Below are 15911 nucleotides of genomic sequence, written 5' to 3'. Positions count from 1 at the left end.
TTATTTCTAAGTTGCAACAGCTCCAATAAAGAATACAGCAGAGCATGATGCTACACGCATGTAGTTCCAGCTACTCAGACCAAAGTGGGAGGATCCATTGAGCTCAGGAGTTTGAAACCAGCTTGAGCGAGATAGCAAGACTCTTGTCTCAAAAAAAGAAAAAGAAAGGGAGGAAAAGATGAAAGGAGGAAGGAGGAAAGAGAGAGAGAAGGAAAGAAAGAAAGAGAGAAAGAAAGAAAGAGCGAGAAAGGAAGGGAGGGAGGGAGGGAGAAAACAGAGAGAGAGAAGAGGAGACGAGGGGAGGAAAGAGGACGGGAGGAGGGGAGGGTCTAGGGCAAGATGATCTATAAGGAACATCTCCGTCTGCAGCTCCCAGCTAGACCAATGCAGAAGGCAGGTGATTTCTGCATGTCCAACTGAGGTACCTGGCTCATCTCACTGGGACTGGTTAGACAGTGGGTCCAGCCCATGGAAGGCGAGCAGAAGCAGGGTGGGCGTTGCCTCACCCTGGAAGTGCAAGTGGTCAGGGAACTTCCTTCCCTATCCGAGGGAAGCCATGAGGTACTGTGCCATGAGGGACAGTGCACTCCAGCCCAGATACTATGCTTTTCGCATGATTTTCGTGACCTGCAGACCAGGAGATCCCCCAGGTGCCTACACCACCCGGGCCCTAGGTTTCAAGCACAAACTGGGTGGCCGTTTGGGCAGACACCAAGCTAGTTGTAGGGGTTTTCTTTTGTACCCCAGTGGCACCTAGAACGCCAGTGAGACAGAACTGTTCTGCTCCTGGAAAGGGGGCTGAAGCCAGGGAGTCAAGTGGTCTTGCTCAGCAGATCCCACCCCTATGGAGCCCAGAAAGCTAAGATCCACTGGTTTGAAATTCTCACTGCCAGCACAGCAGTCTGGAGTCCACCTGGGACACTTGAGCTTGCTGTGAGGAGGGGCGTTCACCATTACTGAGGCTTGAGTAGGTGGTTTTCCCCTCACAGTATAAACAAAGCTACTGGGAAGTCCAAACTAGGGGGAACCCACCTCAGTGCCACAAAGCCGCTGTAGCCAGACTGCCTCTCTAGATTCCTCCTGGCTGAGCAGGGCATCTGTGAAAGAAAGACAGCAGCCCCAGTAAGATAAAACTCACTTGCAGATAAAACTCACATCTCCCTAGGACAGAGTACCTAGAGGAAGTGGCAGTTGTGGACGCAGATTCAGCATACTTAAACGTTCCTGCCTCTTGGCAGGAAGATCTCCCAGCACAGTGTTCGAGCTCTGCTAAGGGATAGACTGCCTCCTAAAGTGGGTCCCTGACTCCTATCTTTCCTGACTGAGAGACATATCCCAGCAGGGGTCGACAGACGCCTCATACAAGAGAGCTCTGGCTGGTATCTAGCTGGTGCCTCTCTGGGACAAAGCTTTCAGAGGAAGGAGCAGGCAGCAATCTTTGCTGTTCTGCAGCCTCTGCTGGTGATAGCCTGGCAAACAGGGTCTGGGGTGGACCTCCAGCAAACTCCAGCAGACCTGCAGAAGAGGGGCCTGATTATTAGAAGGAAATAACATGAATATCAACAAAAACCCCCATGCAAAGGTCGTCAGCATCAATGAACAAAGGTAGATAAATCCACGAAGATGAGGAAAAACCAGCATAAAAATGCTGAAAATTCCAAAAAATCAAAACTCCTCCCCAGCAAGGGAACAAAACTGGATGGAGAATGAGTTCGATGAATTAACAGAAGTAGTCTTCACAAAGAGGGTAATAACAAACTCCTCTGAGCTAAAGAAGCATGTTCTAACCCAGTGCAAGGAAGCTAAGAATATTGACAAAAGGTTACAGGAACTGCTAACTAGAATAAAGAGTTTAGAGAAGAAAATAAATGATCTGATGGAGCTGAAAAACAGCATGAAAACTTCACAAAGCATACACAAGTATCAATAACCGAATAACAAACCCGCAACCCCCTCCCCCAAAAAAAGAGTAAGGATTGGAAGATACAAGCCGGCAGGAACATTTCAACAAACAGAGGCTCCCTATAATGGGATGTATCTAAGATAGAATACAATAAGTCTTCTTCATGGAAAGGTACATGGGAAAGCTGTCTAGCTGCCTATGAGGAGTGTGCTGCAAAGCAAGGGTAGGGGGTTGGACCAAATAACTTCTGAAAATTTCTCCCCTCAAAGTTTAAGAATTAGAGTTAGTTTAATGACATCTGTTTTCCAGCAAGGACTAAAATATTTATTTCAAACTGTTTCCAATATTTTTTCTAAATTTATATTATGCATATTAATTACTTTCTTAAATCTCCATCACTATCTTCCCTGAATAAAATAAACTGAAAATGTTATTTTAGTGTCTAGCTGCCCCCTTTTGTCTTTCATGTCCAACACTGAGTCACTTTTTTCCCCCTATAGGTACTCTAAACTTTGTAATTTTGTGCTCAGCTCAGAGACAATAGATTCAATATGGTAATTTTACATATTTTATACAAAATATGTAAATAAATATTGTGCAAATTTTCCTGAGAATTTCTCAAGGACAGAACAAGACTCATGTTTAAAATTTCTCTACCAAAATTAAATAATTTCTCTTTTAAAATACTCAAATAAAAGCTATTATTCAGAGCAAAGTATCTAGAACCAAATGCAGGTTTTTGTGAAAGAAGGATGAATAACTTTTGAAAAAGGAATACCTTTCTATATAGCGTCCCATAAATTATTGGTTTTTGTTAGTTGTGTCTAATTAGGAAGCCTTAATTCCCTTTTAACAGTTGGATTTCATAGGATTTTATGTCCAGCTACATTAAGAATTAATTTTTTGGCTTGGTATCAATGCTAAATTTGCTTATCCAAACAGAAGTCATGCCAAGAGCTTGAAGAATGATGACAGTAATTAACCCAAATCATACACCAGGAGCTATTCCAGTGAAAGTGTCTGTTAAATAGTGTATCTTTCTCTGATGCTGAAGCTGATCCTACAAAGGACATGCACTGCAACCTCCCACAGAATGTTTCTGGATACTAGTGCCAGAGACAGGAAGGGAAGAACTACCAGGCTGATCAAATAAGGCATTTCTTATTCTGAAAAATAAAATAGAAACTATAGAGAAATGGGGATTTCTCATCATCTGCTGAGAGGTGTGTACATCAGTTCAGCATTTCCAGAGGTCAGTTGGATAGTAGATACAGCAAATGACTTGCAATTGATCATATTGCATTTTATTGTGTATGGCAATTTAGTACAAGAGACAATAAAAGATGTATGAAAAGAATGGTCATTATAGGAATAAAGCAGGAAAATATCTACAACCAGTGTAAGTATTGACTTTGTTAAATAAATCATATCATGGTTAAATGATAAAATATGTTATATTATAAAAGATAACGGTGTTATTGAAGAATATATTTTTATACATTAAGTTACAAAGAATACATGTAATTTTCTTTAAAAAATATGGACTGGTTATAGAGCACATTATCAATATTATTAATGTTGACAATCATATTGATAATAATCATAATATAAATTTATATTATATCAATATAAGAGTAACATTAATGTAAGATATGACCTATTACATTATATAACATAATGTAAGAACAACATTAACAATATTATCATACCACACACAAATAGAGACAAGACGACAGACATGTTCACAAGTGTGTTAGCACAGATTGTCTCTTGAAACGTAGGATTGTAAATCTTTTGTTCTCCTTTTTTTCTTCTCCCTCTATATTTTATCCTTTTCCTCCTCCTTCTCCTCCTCCTTTCTTCTCACTTTTCTTCTTGCTGTTTGTTATTTTCTAAATATTTATCCAATAATAATGTTCCAGAAATATTTAGAAGATGAAATTGACAAATACTTGGTGAATAGATGGAAATATACCGTGATCAAGACAGAGGAAGTGTTGTGGCTCTTTGCAAAGCCAGAGAAAACATTAGAGGAGATAGGGAAATAACTGATTCAGTTAAGGTTGTGTATGATAGAAACAAGCAAAGAAATAAACCAAATGTCAAGAAACCATTTGACAAATGGATCTGGAGCTCAGGGAAAAGCTATGGACTGGAGTTACCAATTTGAAAGTCATCTACAAAGAAGCAGTTACTGAAACTATGGGAATGAATGGGATTGCTCAGGAGAGTGTGAAGCATACAAAGGAAATAATTCCTAGAACTGAGCCCAAGGAAACATAAACATTGAAGGGAAGACAGAGAAATGAACTTAAAGGGAAACTAATGGAGGGCCAGAAAGGTGCAAAGAAATATGAAAGTACAATGGTGAAAGGAAGTGAAGGAGGAGCCCCTTAAATAAGTGAGTGGTCAACAATATTAAATGTGATGAAGAGCTTAAGTGAAATAACTTTCAAAGTGTCTAATAGACACAGCAACAGTTTACTAGCATTCTTGAAAACAGTTTCAATCAGGTGCAAAAAAGCTTAAGGAGGAAAAGCTTGTTTGACAGAAAAATATTTGGCTACAAAAAGACAGCAAAAAGTAGGATGGTAACGAAATAAGGATAATAACAATTGTTGTTATTGTTGTTTCATGATTGTTTTAGAATGAGAAGAATGTGTCGTTCTCTGTCAGCTGATAAGATGGAGTCAGTAGAGAGGAATAAGGTAAAGATTAGAAAAGAGAACAGTTTAGTGTTTTTCAGACTTGTCTTAAGATAGAATCTCTTTCTATTATTTGTTTAAAAGATAGATTTCTAGAGGAGAAATCTTATAATCTGTATTTTTAAATATCTGTTTTTGTTACAGGAGAAAATTGGGAAAGGCTGGGTGGAATGAAGGTAAAGGTAAAGGTTTGGTGATTGGCTTCCTTGTCTGCTCCTGTTTTCTCCATGAAGTGGGATGTCAGTCCCTTTTTGAGAGTCATGCAAGGATTTCTAGGCACTATTAAGAACCCAGGTAGAAACAAGATATTAACTAATGGTAGAACCAATTTTCAGGGCTGAATGATTTTTTGAAGCAGCATCCCACAGAAGTAGATGTGACCAAGACTGACATGCAAGTTCTAAGAGACAGGTTAGAATTCACTTTTTCTTCATGGAAGAAGAGCAGGGAATGGAGGTTCAAAAATATTACCAAAGTTTGCATGAAATGATAATCATGGAGAATGCAGGGAAAAGAGAGAGAAGATAGGTTTGCTTGAAACTAAGGAATTCCCCATAATGTTGGATAGTCAATGCTAAAACCAGGTAAATCCCAGGTAAAGCGGGATCATTGATTATCCAAGAGGGCAAAGATGATAGAAGACTAGATTTGGAAATCTAAGTAAAATAAAAACCAAATGTAGTGAGAATAACTGAATTTAAAATGTATAAATGGAAGAGGTTGGGATCAGAGATTGAAATACTTAGAGGAGGGTTTTCAGAGATGTGTTAGTTCTAAGTAATAAGATTCATGGTTTAAGGTCATGAAAGTTGATAGCCAAAGTGAAATACACATGCAGGTCCCTGGATGTATGAAGGTCATGAAGCTGGAAAGAGATTGAGTTTAATACAGTTTTTCATGTAAGCTACGACATTACCCAGAATGGTGGCAGAACTAAATGGGAAGAGTAACCCTGATGTTAGTTCATCTTTGGAGATACCAAGAAGTGAATAGATGCTAGTCTAGACCAGGATGAGAAGGGATAGAGTATGGTACAGTCAGATGGCATTAGTTTAAATGCTCTAAAGACTTGATTCAAGATTAAGGGATAATTATTTAGAAGAAGCAGTGAAAAACAGGCAACATGCCAGGGTCCTAAATTATGTGGGATATGGTAGAATGAGCAGTCTCCCCTTGATAAGACAAAAAAGGTACAAAGTTATTATCAGGGAAATCGAAGTTGCTGTTAAGGTAAGGAAGTAGAGGGAGATGCAACAAAATGGTTAAGGATGTGTAATTTTTTTAATGTTAGTTTCATCTAAAACCTAAAAACAAATGTTGTCTTGCTTTATCAGGTCCTCATTGGATCAAGGAAAACAGCTCTCAATGAAGAAAGAAAAGATTGCTGTTGGTAGGGTAAGCACCAGAAGAACTAATGTTATTTATTATTAACCACCTAAACATAAAAGTTTACCTTGCATTATTGATCAATACTATAGATTTGTCATTTAATTTGAGGAGAATTGGCATATAATAGTTTGAGTAAATTAAATGAAATCGAATTGTTCATGTTTAGCTATGATTACATGTTATTTAGTTATGTGTATTCTTTTTCACTACTGATAGAAACCAACATTAATTGAGCTTTTAAGTGATTAGTACTGTGCTTGACACTGTACATAAACTTATAAGGTGACTGTTTGTTTTTTATTTTTCACAACATCTTTATTTATTTTTATTTTTATTTTTCTAATTGACATTATTTTTTTTGGAGCCAGGGTCTCACTCTGTTGCCTAGGCTGGAGTGCAGTGGTGTGATCAGAGCTCACTGCAGCCTCAAACTTCCAGGCCCAAACTGTCCTCCCACTCAGTCTCCTGAGCAGCTGCGACTACAGGCACAGCGCACGCTACCAAGCCTTGCCGATTTTTTCTTTAATTTTGTAGAGACAGTGTCTCCCTATGTTATGCTAATTTACAGATGACTCATCTGAGAATTACAGGTGTTAGTGACTTGACCAAGATCACAAAGCTTAGGAAATATCAGAATAGGATTTAAATCAAGGTGTGACTTTAAAGCACATCTTTGAAATCCTATATAATACTATGTCCTTAACTGATGCTAATCAGAAATTGTCAGTAATGAAACTTATTCAGAAATGGCATGGCATGTTCTGGTATCTCTCAGAATCTAATTTTATATCAATTTTGTCTTTAGGTGAAGTTCTCAATCATCCTGCAATACCTCCAAGCCTTTGGCTGGCTCTGGGTGTGGCTGACTATGTTCACTTACTTAGGGCAGAATTTGTTGAGCATCGGACAGAATCTATGGCTTAGTGCCTGGGCAAAAGAAGCAAAATACATGACTATGAATGAGTTCACAGAATGGAAGCAAGTAAGAAGCAATAAACTTAATGTTTATGGATTATTGGGATTAATAAAAGGTAAAAGAAAATGTATAGCTGCTTTTCTTTTCTTTTTCTGACCTAATTGATTCAAACACAACAAAATCAAATTTGATTTTATCTCAAATAAAATCTGGGCCATAATTTTTGAATATTTGGGGATAACTCAAATGCATATGTTTTCAATTTACCATATTTGAGAGAATAAACCAAAACTTATGGGTGTCATCTACATGACTAACATTAAATATTAGACATAGGTATTTAATCTTGAAAGTAATTATTTAGAATGTGCTATTGTCCTCATTTTACAGCTGAAGAAACTGAGGCTTTTATGTAAAGTCATGAAAGATTCAAAAATAGCCACTCTCTGTATATGTGAAGGTTGTTAGTGATGTAAGGATAGAGAGCTAAGTCTGCTAAGGGGTGTATGGCTTAGTAAGCCTAGGTCAGGTTTACAATCAAACTACATGGTCAGCATTAAGCACTATACAGGCAGTGAAAGAAAACACTGTGAGAACTCAGAGCAAGGGAAGGCTGTATTGGGTTGACGTATTAATGTGATTTCTAAGGAGCACTTGGCAATTGAGGGGACACTAAAAGGATGAATAGAAGTTTATCAGCAGATTACAGAGAAGGAGAGAAAGTCATAGAGGCAGATAGAAAGGTGTGAGTAAAGACAGGGATGGGGAAGTAAGAAGGGCTTTTGGCAAAAGTGAAGGTGCCAGTTTGAGTGGTCTTAGGTTATTGGTAGGGAAAAGTGGGGGAGCTAAAGGTGAGAAGGAAGATTGAAAATATGTCAGAGATGATCATTGGCAAGACAGGTGGAGAATTTTGGAAAATTGATGAAGGAAGTGACATAGTTGAATTTGTATTTCAAAGAATAAATTAGCAGTGATAATAAAAAGATGGATTTTTATTGCAGGGACTAAGTCAGAGAGACTAAGAGGAAGCAGGCTTTGGTAGGAAAAGAATAATCAAGTGTATTTGGGAGTCCAGGTGGAAGGTAGTCTAGTACAGCAAGATCTCTTATCTGATCCATGACTGTGTCACCTAAAATAACCAATAGGTAAGAAGCGGAAGAGAACTGGATAAATACCTGATGAACCAATGAATGAATGAATGAATGAAAGATCAGACGGCGACAGTGAGGTTGGATAAAAGGGATGGATAAGAAAGACATTACAACGAAAAACTTAGTAATTGTCAGTTTGAGGGTGAATAAAGAGGGTATTCATTAGTCCATCATACCTTCGAGGTTTAGACTGGGTAACTGGGAGAGCAATGATGACAAAAATAAGGAAACAGGCAGAGCCTTAATTAGTGGAGCAGAGAAATGGTGAGTTCATTGTTGGGCACGTTTAATGGGAAGTGTTGATGAATTTTTCTCCAGTAGGCAAACTAAAAATGCATATCTGTACGTTTGGGATGTAGGTTTCTTTATCTGTAAAATGGGGAACTTAAACTAGATAATTTCTACATATCTGCCAAATTCTAACATTCTAAAGCTCTTAGTTCTACTTAGACTTGGAATTATTCTATAGCAATAATAAATGAACCCATAGGAGTAGATAGGATCACCATGAATGAGGAATAAGGGTCATGAGGGTGAGTGACAGATTGTTAAGGAATGTCCATATAGAGCTGATTAGTGGACTAACTTCTCAGAAGTTGAACAGAGATAAGTTCCTGATTAGATGATCTGAGGGAGAGAAGGAGATAGAACAATGATGTGAATACTTGCTCCATGTCTGGAAATCGAAGCATTTTTGTGTTGTTGAAGTTGAAACAAATGAAAATGCCTGTATTGGACTTTTTCTGAACCACAAAAATGGCAATTTCATATGGCTTAAACTAACAGTAGTTTATTTAACATGTATCCTAATAAGGGAGCCTTTATACGCTTTACTGAAACTTTGTTACTTAAAGTTTTAGTTTTATCACTTGTAAAGTACAGATATTGTTTCATTGGTTACATCAGATGTGTGTAGTACATAGGCAAGAGTGTAATAAATGTTAGCTATTGTTTAACAATAGAAAATGTAAGTAAGTATGGCAAAGCCCTAGGACTGGTAAGTTTTGGAGCCAGATTTGAATCCATGTCCAGCTTACTCCCAAGCCAATGTTCTTAAAATCTAAATTAGCATTTTCAAAGGCGTATTACATGGACAGTAGTGAGATACTCTATAAACACCAGGTTCTATTTCAATAGGTTTGGGAAATTGAGAACTCTGTTCTTCCATGAATCTGATTTTTTTTTCTTTCTTTCAGTAAAGGTTTTGAGATATTCTACAATAAAATGACCTGTTTAAGTATGTTTAACACAATATTCCTCAAATTTATTTGACCATGATTTTTTTCCCTGTGTTGCTCATTAATATCTTGGAGCAACTTGTGTTCCACAGAATACACTTTGAAAAATTCCAAAGTATGAACATTGTCTTCCAAGAACCAGAAAAGTATGATGAAACAAAAGAAAAGAAAAAAAGTGTTTTAAGTAAATTCTCAATGGTTCTGAAATGTTACGTATCTATTAAAAACAAAGAAAATTAAGAAATAATTCCTGATTATAGTCAAGGAAACATAATAAAGAGATAAATGGAAAAAGAATATAGATTGTAGGTAATTAAATAATTTTTTGGAATATTCAAAAGTATTGAATAGTCTTTTAACTAAAATGAATAAGTTTTTTAGAGATAATTTCTTGTGTTTGTATCAAGAGAAACAGGCAACTAGAGAGAGACTGGTGGGAATTCACATAAGAAAATAACAGACATCTAGGTGGAAGTTGTTACATCTTCATGTCCATATCCAGATGGGCTAACAGAGAGAGGTGCATGCTTTTGGTAATGGAAAAGTAAGATAAAACAAAAACTATGAAACTTAGAGCCTTCCTTCTCTTTTTTCCTCTCTTATTTTATTTTTACTGTCTGGCCATAGTACTGCTTTAACTGTCTCCATTCAAAAATAAGCAGATCTTGTGAGACAGATTTATGTTTCTTCTGTCATTTTGTTAACAACATTCCCTGGGAAAAGAGATGTTAGTGAAAATGAGATATGAGAATTATCTATAGTATGAAAGAACAGGATATTACAATTTCTTTGCTTTTGAATCAGTGAAAGTCAGATTTATTGACTTGCAGTTTGCAGCTCAGTGAGGATGATAGAGATGTAGACGTTTCGAATTACACCAAGAGAAACATCCATATATACATGAATCTCTGTATCTCTGTATGTCACACATACATGTGAGGGCTAAATTCAAACCAACTCAGTGAATTTATGTTACAAATTTAAAGTAGATTTAATAACCTTAGAAGAACATTTTAAGTGAGTAAATATCATTTCTATAATATATAAAGTATGCAATTTTAGTGTCCGTACTATTATTTATGTAAAATCTTAATTTTAATTAACTTACAGTATTACATTTCAGTAAATATAGGAAGGATTTTATAACTTAAGCAGCAGATTATGAACAGTTTATCATAAAGATTTTTTTCCTGATTGACTTTTGTTTGTTTAGAGTGGTCTGCAGTTGTTAGAATATAAATCTCTGATTTATTGCTTCTTCATTTTTTTTACATTTAAACAATTTTTAATTTTTAAGGTTTATTAAGTGCAATTGCAAAATACATTTCCATAAGTAAGGTGAGCCTGAAAAATTAAAATCTATAATTTCTGATTTTTTTAGCAGACCTCAGCTGTATCTTACGGAACCTGCTTTAATCAAAAGCAGCCTGTATTCATAGCCCACTTATTTTCCTTTCCATTTATTTATTTATTTAGAACTTTAAAGCATAAACAGCACTTTCACATGTTAATACCAGAGGACCACTATGAATAATATAGAAGGCTGGCATTCAAACAAAGCTGGAGTATTGAAGCTGAAAATACTACATCCATATTTTATGACAGTAATAAAGATCTTACCTCATTTTTTAAAGAAAGAAATTGCCCTGAACATTTTTTTCCCTCAGTCTCAGCTATTTGCTTTCGAATTTCTAGGATACTTGGCACATCTCTAATGTATTGTGTTTTATATGTCACTATTGGGAACTTCCTTTCTCTAATCCAAGGTGTAAAATATAGGCACCTTATTTTCAAAGTGTAGTGATTAAGGAGCACACTGCTGCTTCCAGTTTAAGAGGGCTACGTGGTTCATTTACTTTACTTACACCTCACTAAATTCCACTGAAATGACAGTGGATAAATGTAAGAGGAAAGTTGTCAGAAGACTTCAGAGTAATATATTTCCACATACGGGATTATACTGATAGAAAGTGAAGGGTAGAAGAAAACTTGTAGCCAGGAACAGATACTGGAAAAGCTGGGACAGAAGAGAGAGATGTTCAGTTGAGCCATGGAAAAGCACTAAACTTATGTTCACAGGTACAGAGAGAAGAACTGAGTTTCATGGAAGTAATCAAAGTAGCTCATTAGCACATTGCTCTGATGGCCCATCAGCCTCTTTTAGAGCAATGCTGCTACCACCCCCGGTGAATACAGCCACTGTGATAGTAACAGTACAATGAAAAGTAGAAAGCTGCTGTTTAAAGAGGAAATTAGGCTTTCTAATACATGTGATATACATAGAAGAAAACTTCCTTATTGTGGCTTTCGGTGTCATACCTTCCCACTTAAACGGAACTTGAAGCAAACTCTTCTATTCAGGGGAGAGAAGTGTTGGGGAAAATTAGCATATGCAATAGCAGAAGAAAGCCACATCAGGTACCTATATTAATTAACCATTTCATCGTCTCATATTTTTAAACTGATAATGCCCATCCAGGACTTCACTCAAACCAACAGCATAAATAAAAGTCAACAAATGCAGCAGTCAGGTCCAGAACTAAAACCATAATATCTGGAATACAATTAGACCTTCAAAAGGTCTAATTAGTGTTTTCAGAGATTCAAAATACTGCATACATAAAGTTAGCATAGAATATGCTAAAATAAGTTCAGTCTGAGGACAAGAAAGTTCTTGAAAACATTTAATTAATTTTAAAAGGTTGTATAAATGTAAGATAAATTAGAATTATCCCAAATGTACAACATCATAAACAGAGATGAAAAATGATAGATAAGAAAAAATTGGAGGAACAGTTCAAGAAGTTTAACATGTTTATAAAAAGAGCTTCAGTAAATGGGGAAAAATACTAAGTACATAATCTTTTAAGAAAAAATACTTCCCACACTAAAGAATAGAAATGTCTATTCCAGCAACCATTCTAGTTTAGAGCAGAAAGATGGAGAGTCCCAAGTGGGTAGTTTGTGTTGCAGAGGACAGGGGCTAAATGAGATTGAAGAAACAGTAGGATATTTAATGTGTTTAAGTGTATTCAGAAGAGACTTTCAGCTATTGAAGTGTTTGGAAATAAATTAGCCCCAGCTACACAGAAAACTAAGCATATAGAAAAATAACAACACAAGCTACAAATTTGGTGACCTTCACAAGCAATATGTGTTTATTGAATATTTGAGAAGAAAACAGGTAATCTATTGGAAGAGGAATAGGGAAGTATGGGAGAAATGGAGGAAAATAATGGAAAACACTTAAGACTGAGAAAGCTAATAGCCATATGAGATATTATTTAAAAATATAAAGACATTAGCTAATAGAATGTAAGGTGGTGAGGAGTAACTAGTTTTGTGTTGTTTTGTTTCGTTTTAAACATGATACCTGCAAAGGAACAAGGACCATATTGGCAACACACTTTTATTAGCAGTTTTTTATGTTAGAGTGAAATGGAGCAGTTGTGTATCTGGTTATCAAGAGCAAACTGGCTTAAGTAACATGGAAGTGTATTGACACCCAAAGGTAAAATGCCCAGGCACAGATCTTTAACCACACTTGATCCAAAGGTTCACATGAAGTGTTCAGAACTCTCTTCATTTTGCAGATCTACTTTTTCCTTGCTGGTAGGTTTTGTTCCCAGGCTTCACATAATGATGGAAATGTATCTTTCACAGAACTTCCTTATGTTTCTATTTGTGCTAATAACTGTTTTTCAACTTCTTCCACTAAAGCTATGAGCTTATCTGATAAGTAGTTATACAAGAACAATCCTCCCACCAACCACATCTCAGTAGCTTAACACACTAAAAGAATTGTATCCCTCGCCCATTTTACGTGTCCACTGTGGGTCAGGAAAGGGACTCTGCTTATGCTAGGGACTCTAGCTGAAGGAAGGAGCCAAGCACCGTTTTAAATGTTGGCAGGCACTGTGCAAAGGGAATAGGACTGACACCAGCAATTAAATGCTCTAACTCAGAAGTGTCATATATCATTTCTCTCATAACTCATGATTCAAAACTGTTTGTTTGGATCTATCAACCAAAAGCGGGCCAGAAAGTTCAACTTTACTATGTACAAAGAAGCTGGGAGAACAGAAATATTTGGCTAAAAGCACTAGTAACTAACATATTGTCCTATGGAACATCATAAAAGTAATAGGTTGCTAAAATTCCATGAGTTAGATCAACCTTTTATCTCCTGTATGGAACCTATGACAACAAATGGAAAGCATTCTGCTGTACCAGCATAGCAAACCATCGGAATTGTGTATTTATTTCAGATACATCATATATTATATTTATATTTATTTTAGTCCACAATTACACATTTTAGGTATAATATTTGGATTTTCAGTTAAAATAAATATAAATATATTTATAATTAATCTTTTTACAGCAATCTTTTAAAAGTTAAAACACAAATTTCTTTATACTGTTAATATAACTGTAATAACAATGTGTGTTTAGGTCTCTTTGTCTGCTCTGGAGCATACGTAATCACTAGAGGTTCCCTGAGTGCCTCTCGAACCTTGTATGTTCAACTGTTGAATAATGTGCTGCACCTCCCCATCCAGTTTTTTGAAACAAATTCCACAGGCCAGATCATCAGTCGTTTCACCAAGGTAAGGAAAGACACACCTTATTAAATAGTATACATAACAGTGACCCATATTCATTACCTTATATTCTCACTTATACAAAATATCATATGTTTTATACAGATGTCATTGTTAAATATATTTCTAAGCCTTAGGACGCATATAACTGATGTACAACAGAGTCACATTTTATACATATAATTAAAATAACACTTGAAAAATTACTTAATCCAAGAAACACAAGTGTTTTGATATCTGCAACTCTAATTCTTATATACATTGAGAATCACTGCCTTAGGCTAAGAAGGGAAAGCAAATGTTAGTCAATACGCAGATATCTAGACTTTGAAAACATTCCGCCTTTAAGAAAACATAACATCACTTATGGTGAATGGGGAATGAGTGAAGATTTTCAGAGTGTCTCTGCTTACCTATAGGAGTTTTCTCATTATATTTTACAGAACTGCTATAAAGTTCTAATATAACTGTCCTATAAAGATAAAATGCAAACCATGAATGTGATTTTAAATTTCCTGGTAGCCATAATAAAGAAGTAAAATAAAATACTGTTGAAAGAATTAATTATGATAATACATTTTATTTAACAAAGTATATCCAAAACATTATTCCAAACTGTAATTAATATAAAATTATTAATCTTTATTTTTTTTGTACAAAGTCTTTTAAAGCTGGTTTTTATTATATGCTTATAGCGTATCTCAACTTGCAATAGTTACACTCCAAGTGTTCAATAGTCACATATTGCTAATGGGCCTTATATTAAAGTGTGCAGGTTCATAGCCTCAAAGTGTGTTAACACATTTCTATGTATATGTAAAAACATGGTGGACGTATAAAGAAAAGTGAAGATAAAACAAAAACATAAATAAAAGTACCTAACATAATAAGTTACTAATGGAATATTAAATCTTGCTTTATCGTATCAAGGTACATACGGTTTTATGAAAACTTATAGAAGAGTTTGATCACCAGCATTCTATCTCTCCCAGAGGACATTTCTGACTACAACCTTACAGATTAATTCTCATTTTTATATAGTAAAATTTCAAATGACTGAGTCTTAAGCAGATGGGATTATGGGCAGTTAAATTCTAAATAAGAGATTGCATGTGAATATGATACTGTTACCCTATTTGGTATGTGAGATAACCAGGGAACTCCCAGATGAAAGTAGAATTAACAAAATTGCATCTCTGCTTTTTATATCAACTTTGTCCCGAACTGAGTAGTTCACCCATTCAAGGTTCAGTGTCTCAGTATTCCCTGGCATCTCTCAGGTCATACCCTGTGCCACAAACAGATTAAGTTATATGCAACAAAGTGTGAAACAGGCCGGGCATGGTAGCTCATGACTCTAATTCCAAACTTTGGGAGGCAGAGACAGGCAGACCACCTGAGGTCAGGAGTTTGAGACAGCCTGACCCACATAACGAAACCCTGCCTCTACTAAAAATACAAAAACTAGTTGGGCATGGTGGCTAATGCCTGTAATCCTATGTACTCGGGAGGCTGAGGCACGAGAATTGCTTGGACCTGGGAGGCAGAGGTTTGTAGTGAGCCGAGATCTCACCATTGCACTCCAGCCTGGGTGACACAGCAAGACACTTTACAAATAAATAAACAAATAATTTAAAAAATGTGTAAATCAATGCACGACCTTCCCATTGTCTTTCTCTCATTCCTATTGGCCACTCCATCTTTCAGTTCATAATTTTGTAAATGAAGATTATTTTGTTTTCCTGTCTATCTTGATAAGAGTAGGATTCAGTTACCCAGGAAGGTCACTGGACACATTCTTAGCTGATAACAATGCCCCAGTGGTGACTTACAAATTTTGAGTCACTAGTAATGGTAGCCCAATGCCCCAAATACTGGAATTAAGAAAACCAGCTACTTAATTATGGGTTTTTTGGTATGTTTGTTTTTGCTTTTTTGATCAAAGTCTGGCTTTAGGTGTATAATTAATTGCCATGTAGTTGTCATTGGAAAATATAAATTGTTT

The 15911-nt window shown here is 36.0% G+C and overlaps 1 protein-coding gene across 2 annotated transcripts in view; it reads left to right on the top strand.

Annotated features, from left to right (window-relative positions):
• Positions 1–15911, top strand: part of LOC116550966 (canalicular multispecific organic anion transporter 1-like) — an 85866-nt gene that overhangs the window by 54672 nt on the left and 15283 nt on the right. For both annotated transcript variants that reach the window (XM_032277175.1, XM_032277176.1), the window contains 3 exons: positions 5943–6003; positions 6803–7028; positions 13758–13912. In XM_032277175.1, the coding sequence (XP_032133066.1) occupies positions 5943–6003; positions 6803–7028; positions 13758–13912 (442 nt within the window). The remainder of the gene's footprint in view (positions 1–5942; positions 6004–6802; positions 7029–13757; positions 13913–15911) is intronic.

The sequence above is a fragment of the Sapajus apella genome, unplaced genomic scaffold, assembly GCF_009761245.1.
Source record: "Sapajus apella isolate SASKATOON/1434 unplaced genomic scaffold, GSC_monkey_1.0 scaffold8, whole genome shotgun sequence".
Taxonomy (NCBI): Eukaryota; Metazoa; Chordata; class Mammalia; order Primates; family Cebidae; genus Sapajus; species Sapajus apella.
This window is presented reverse-complemented; position numbering and strand designations above follow the sequence as displayed.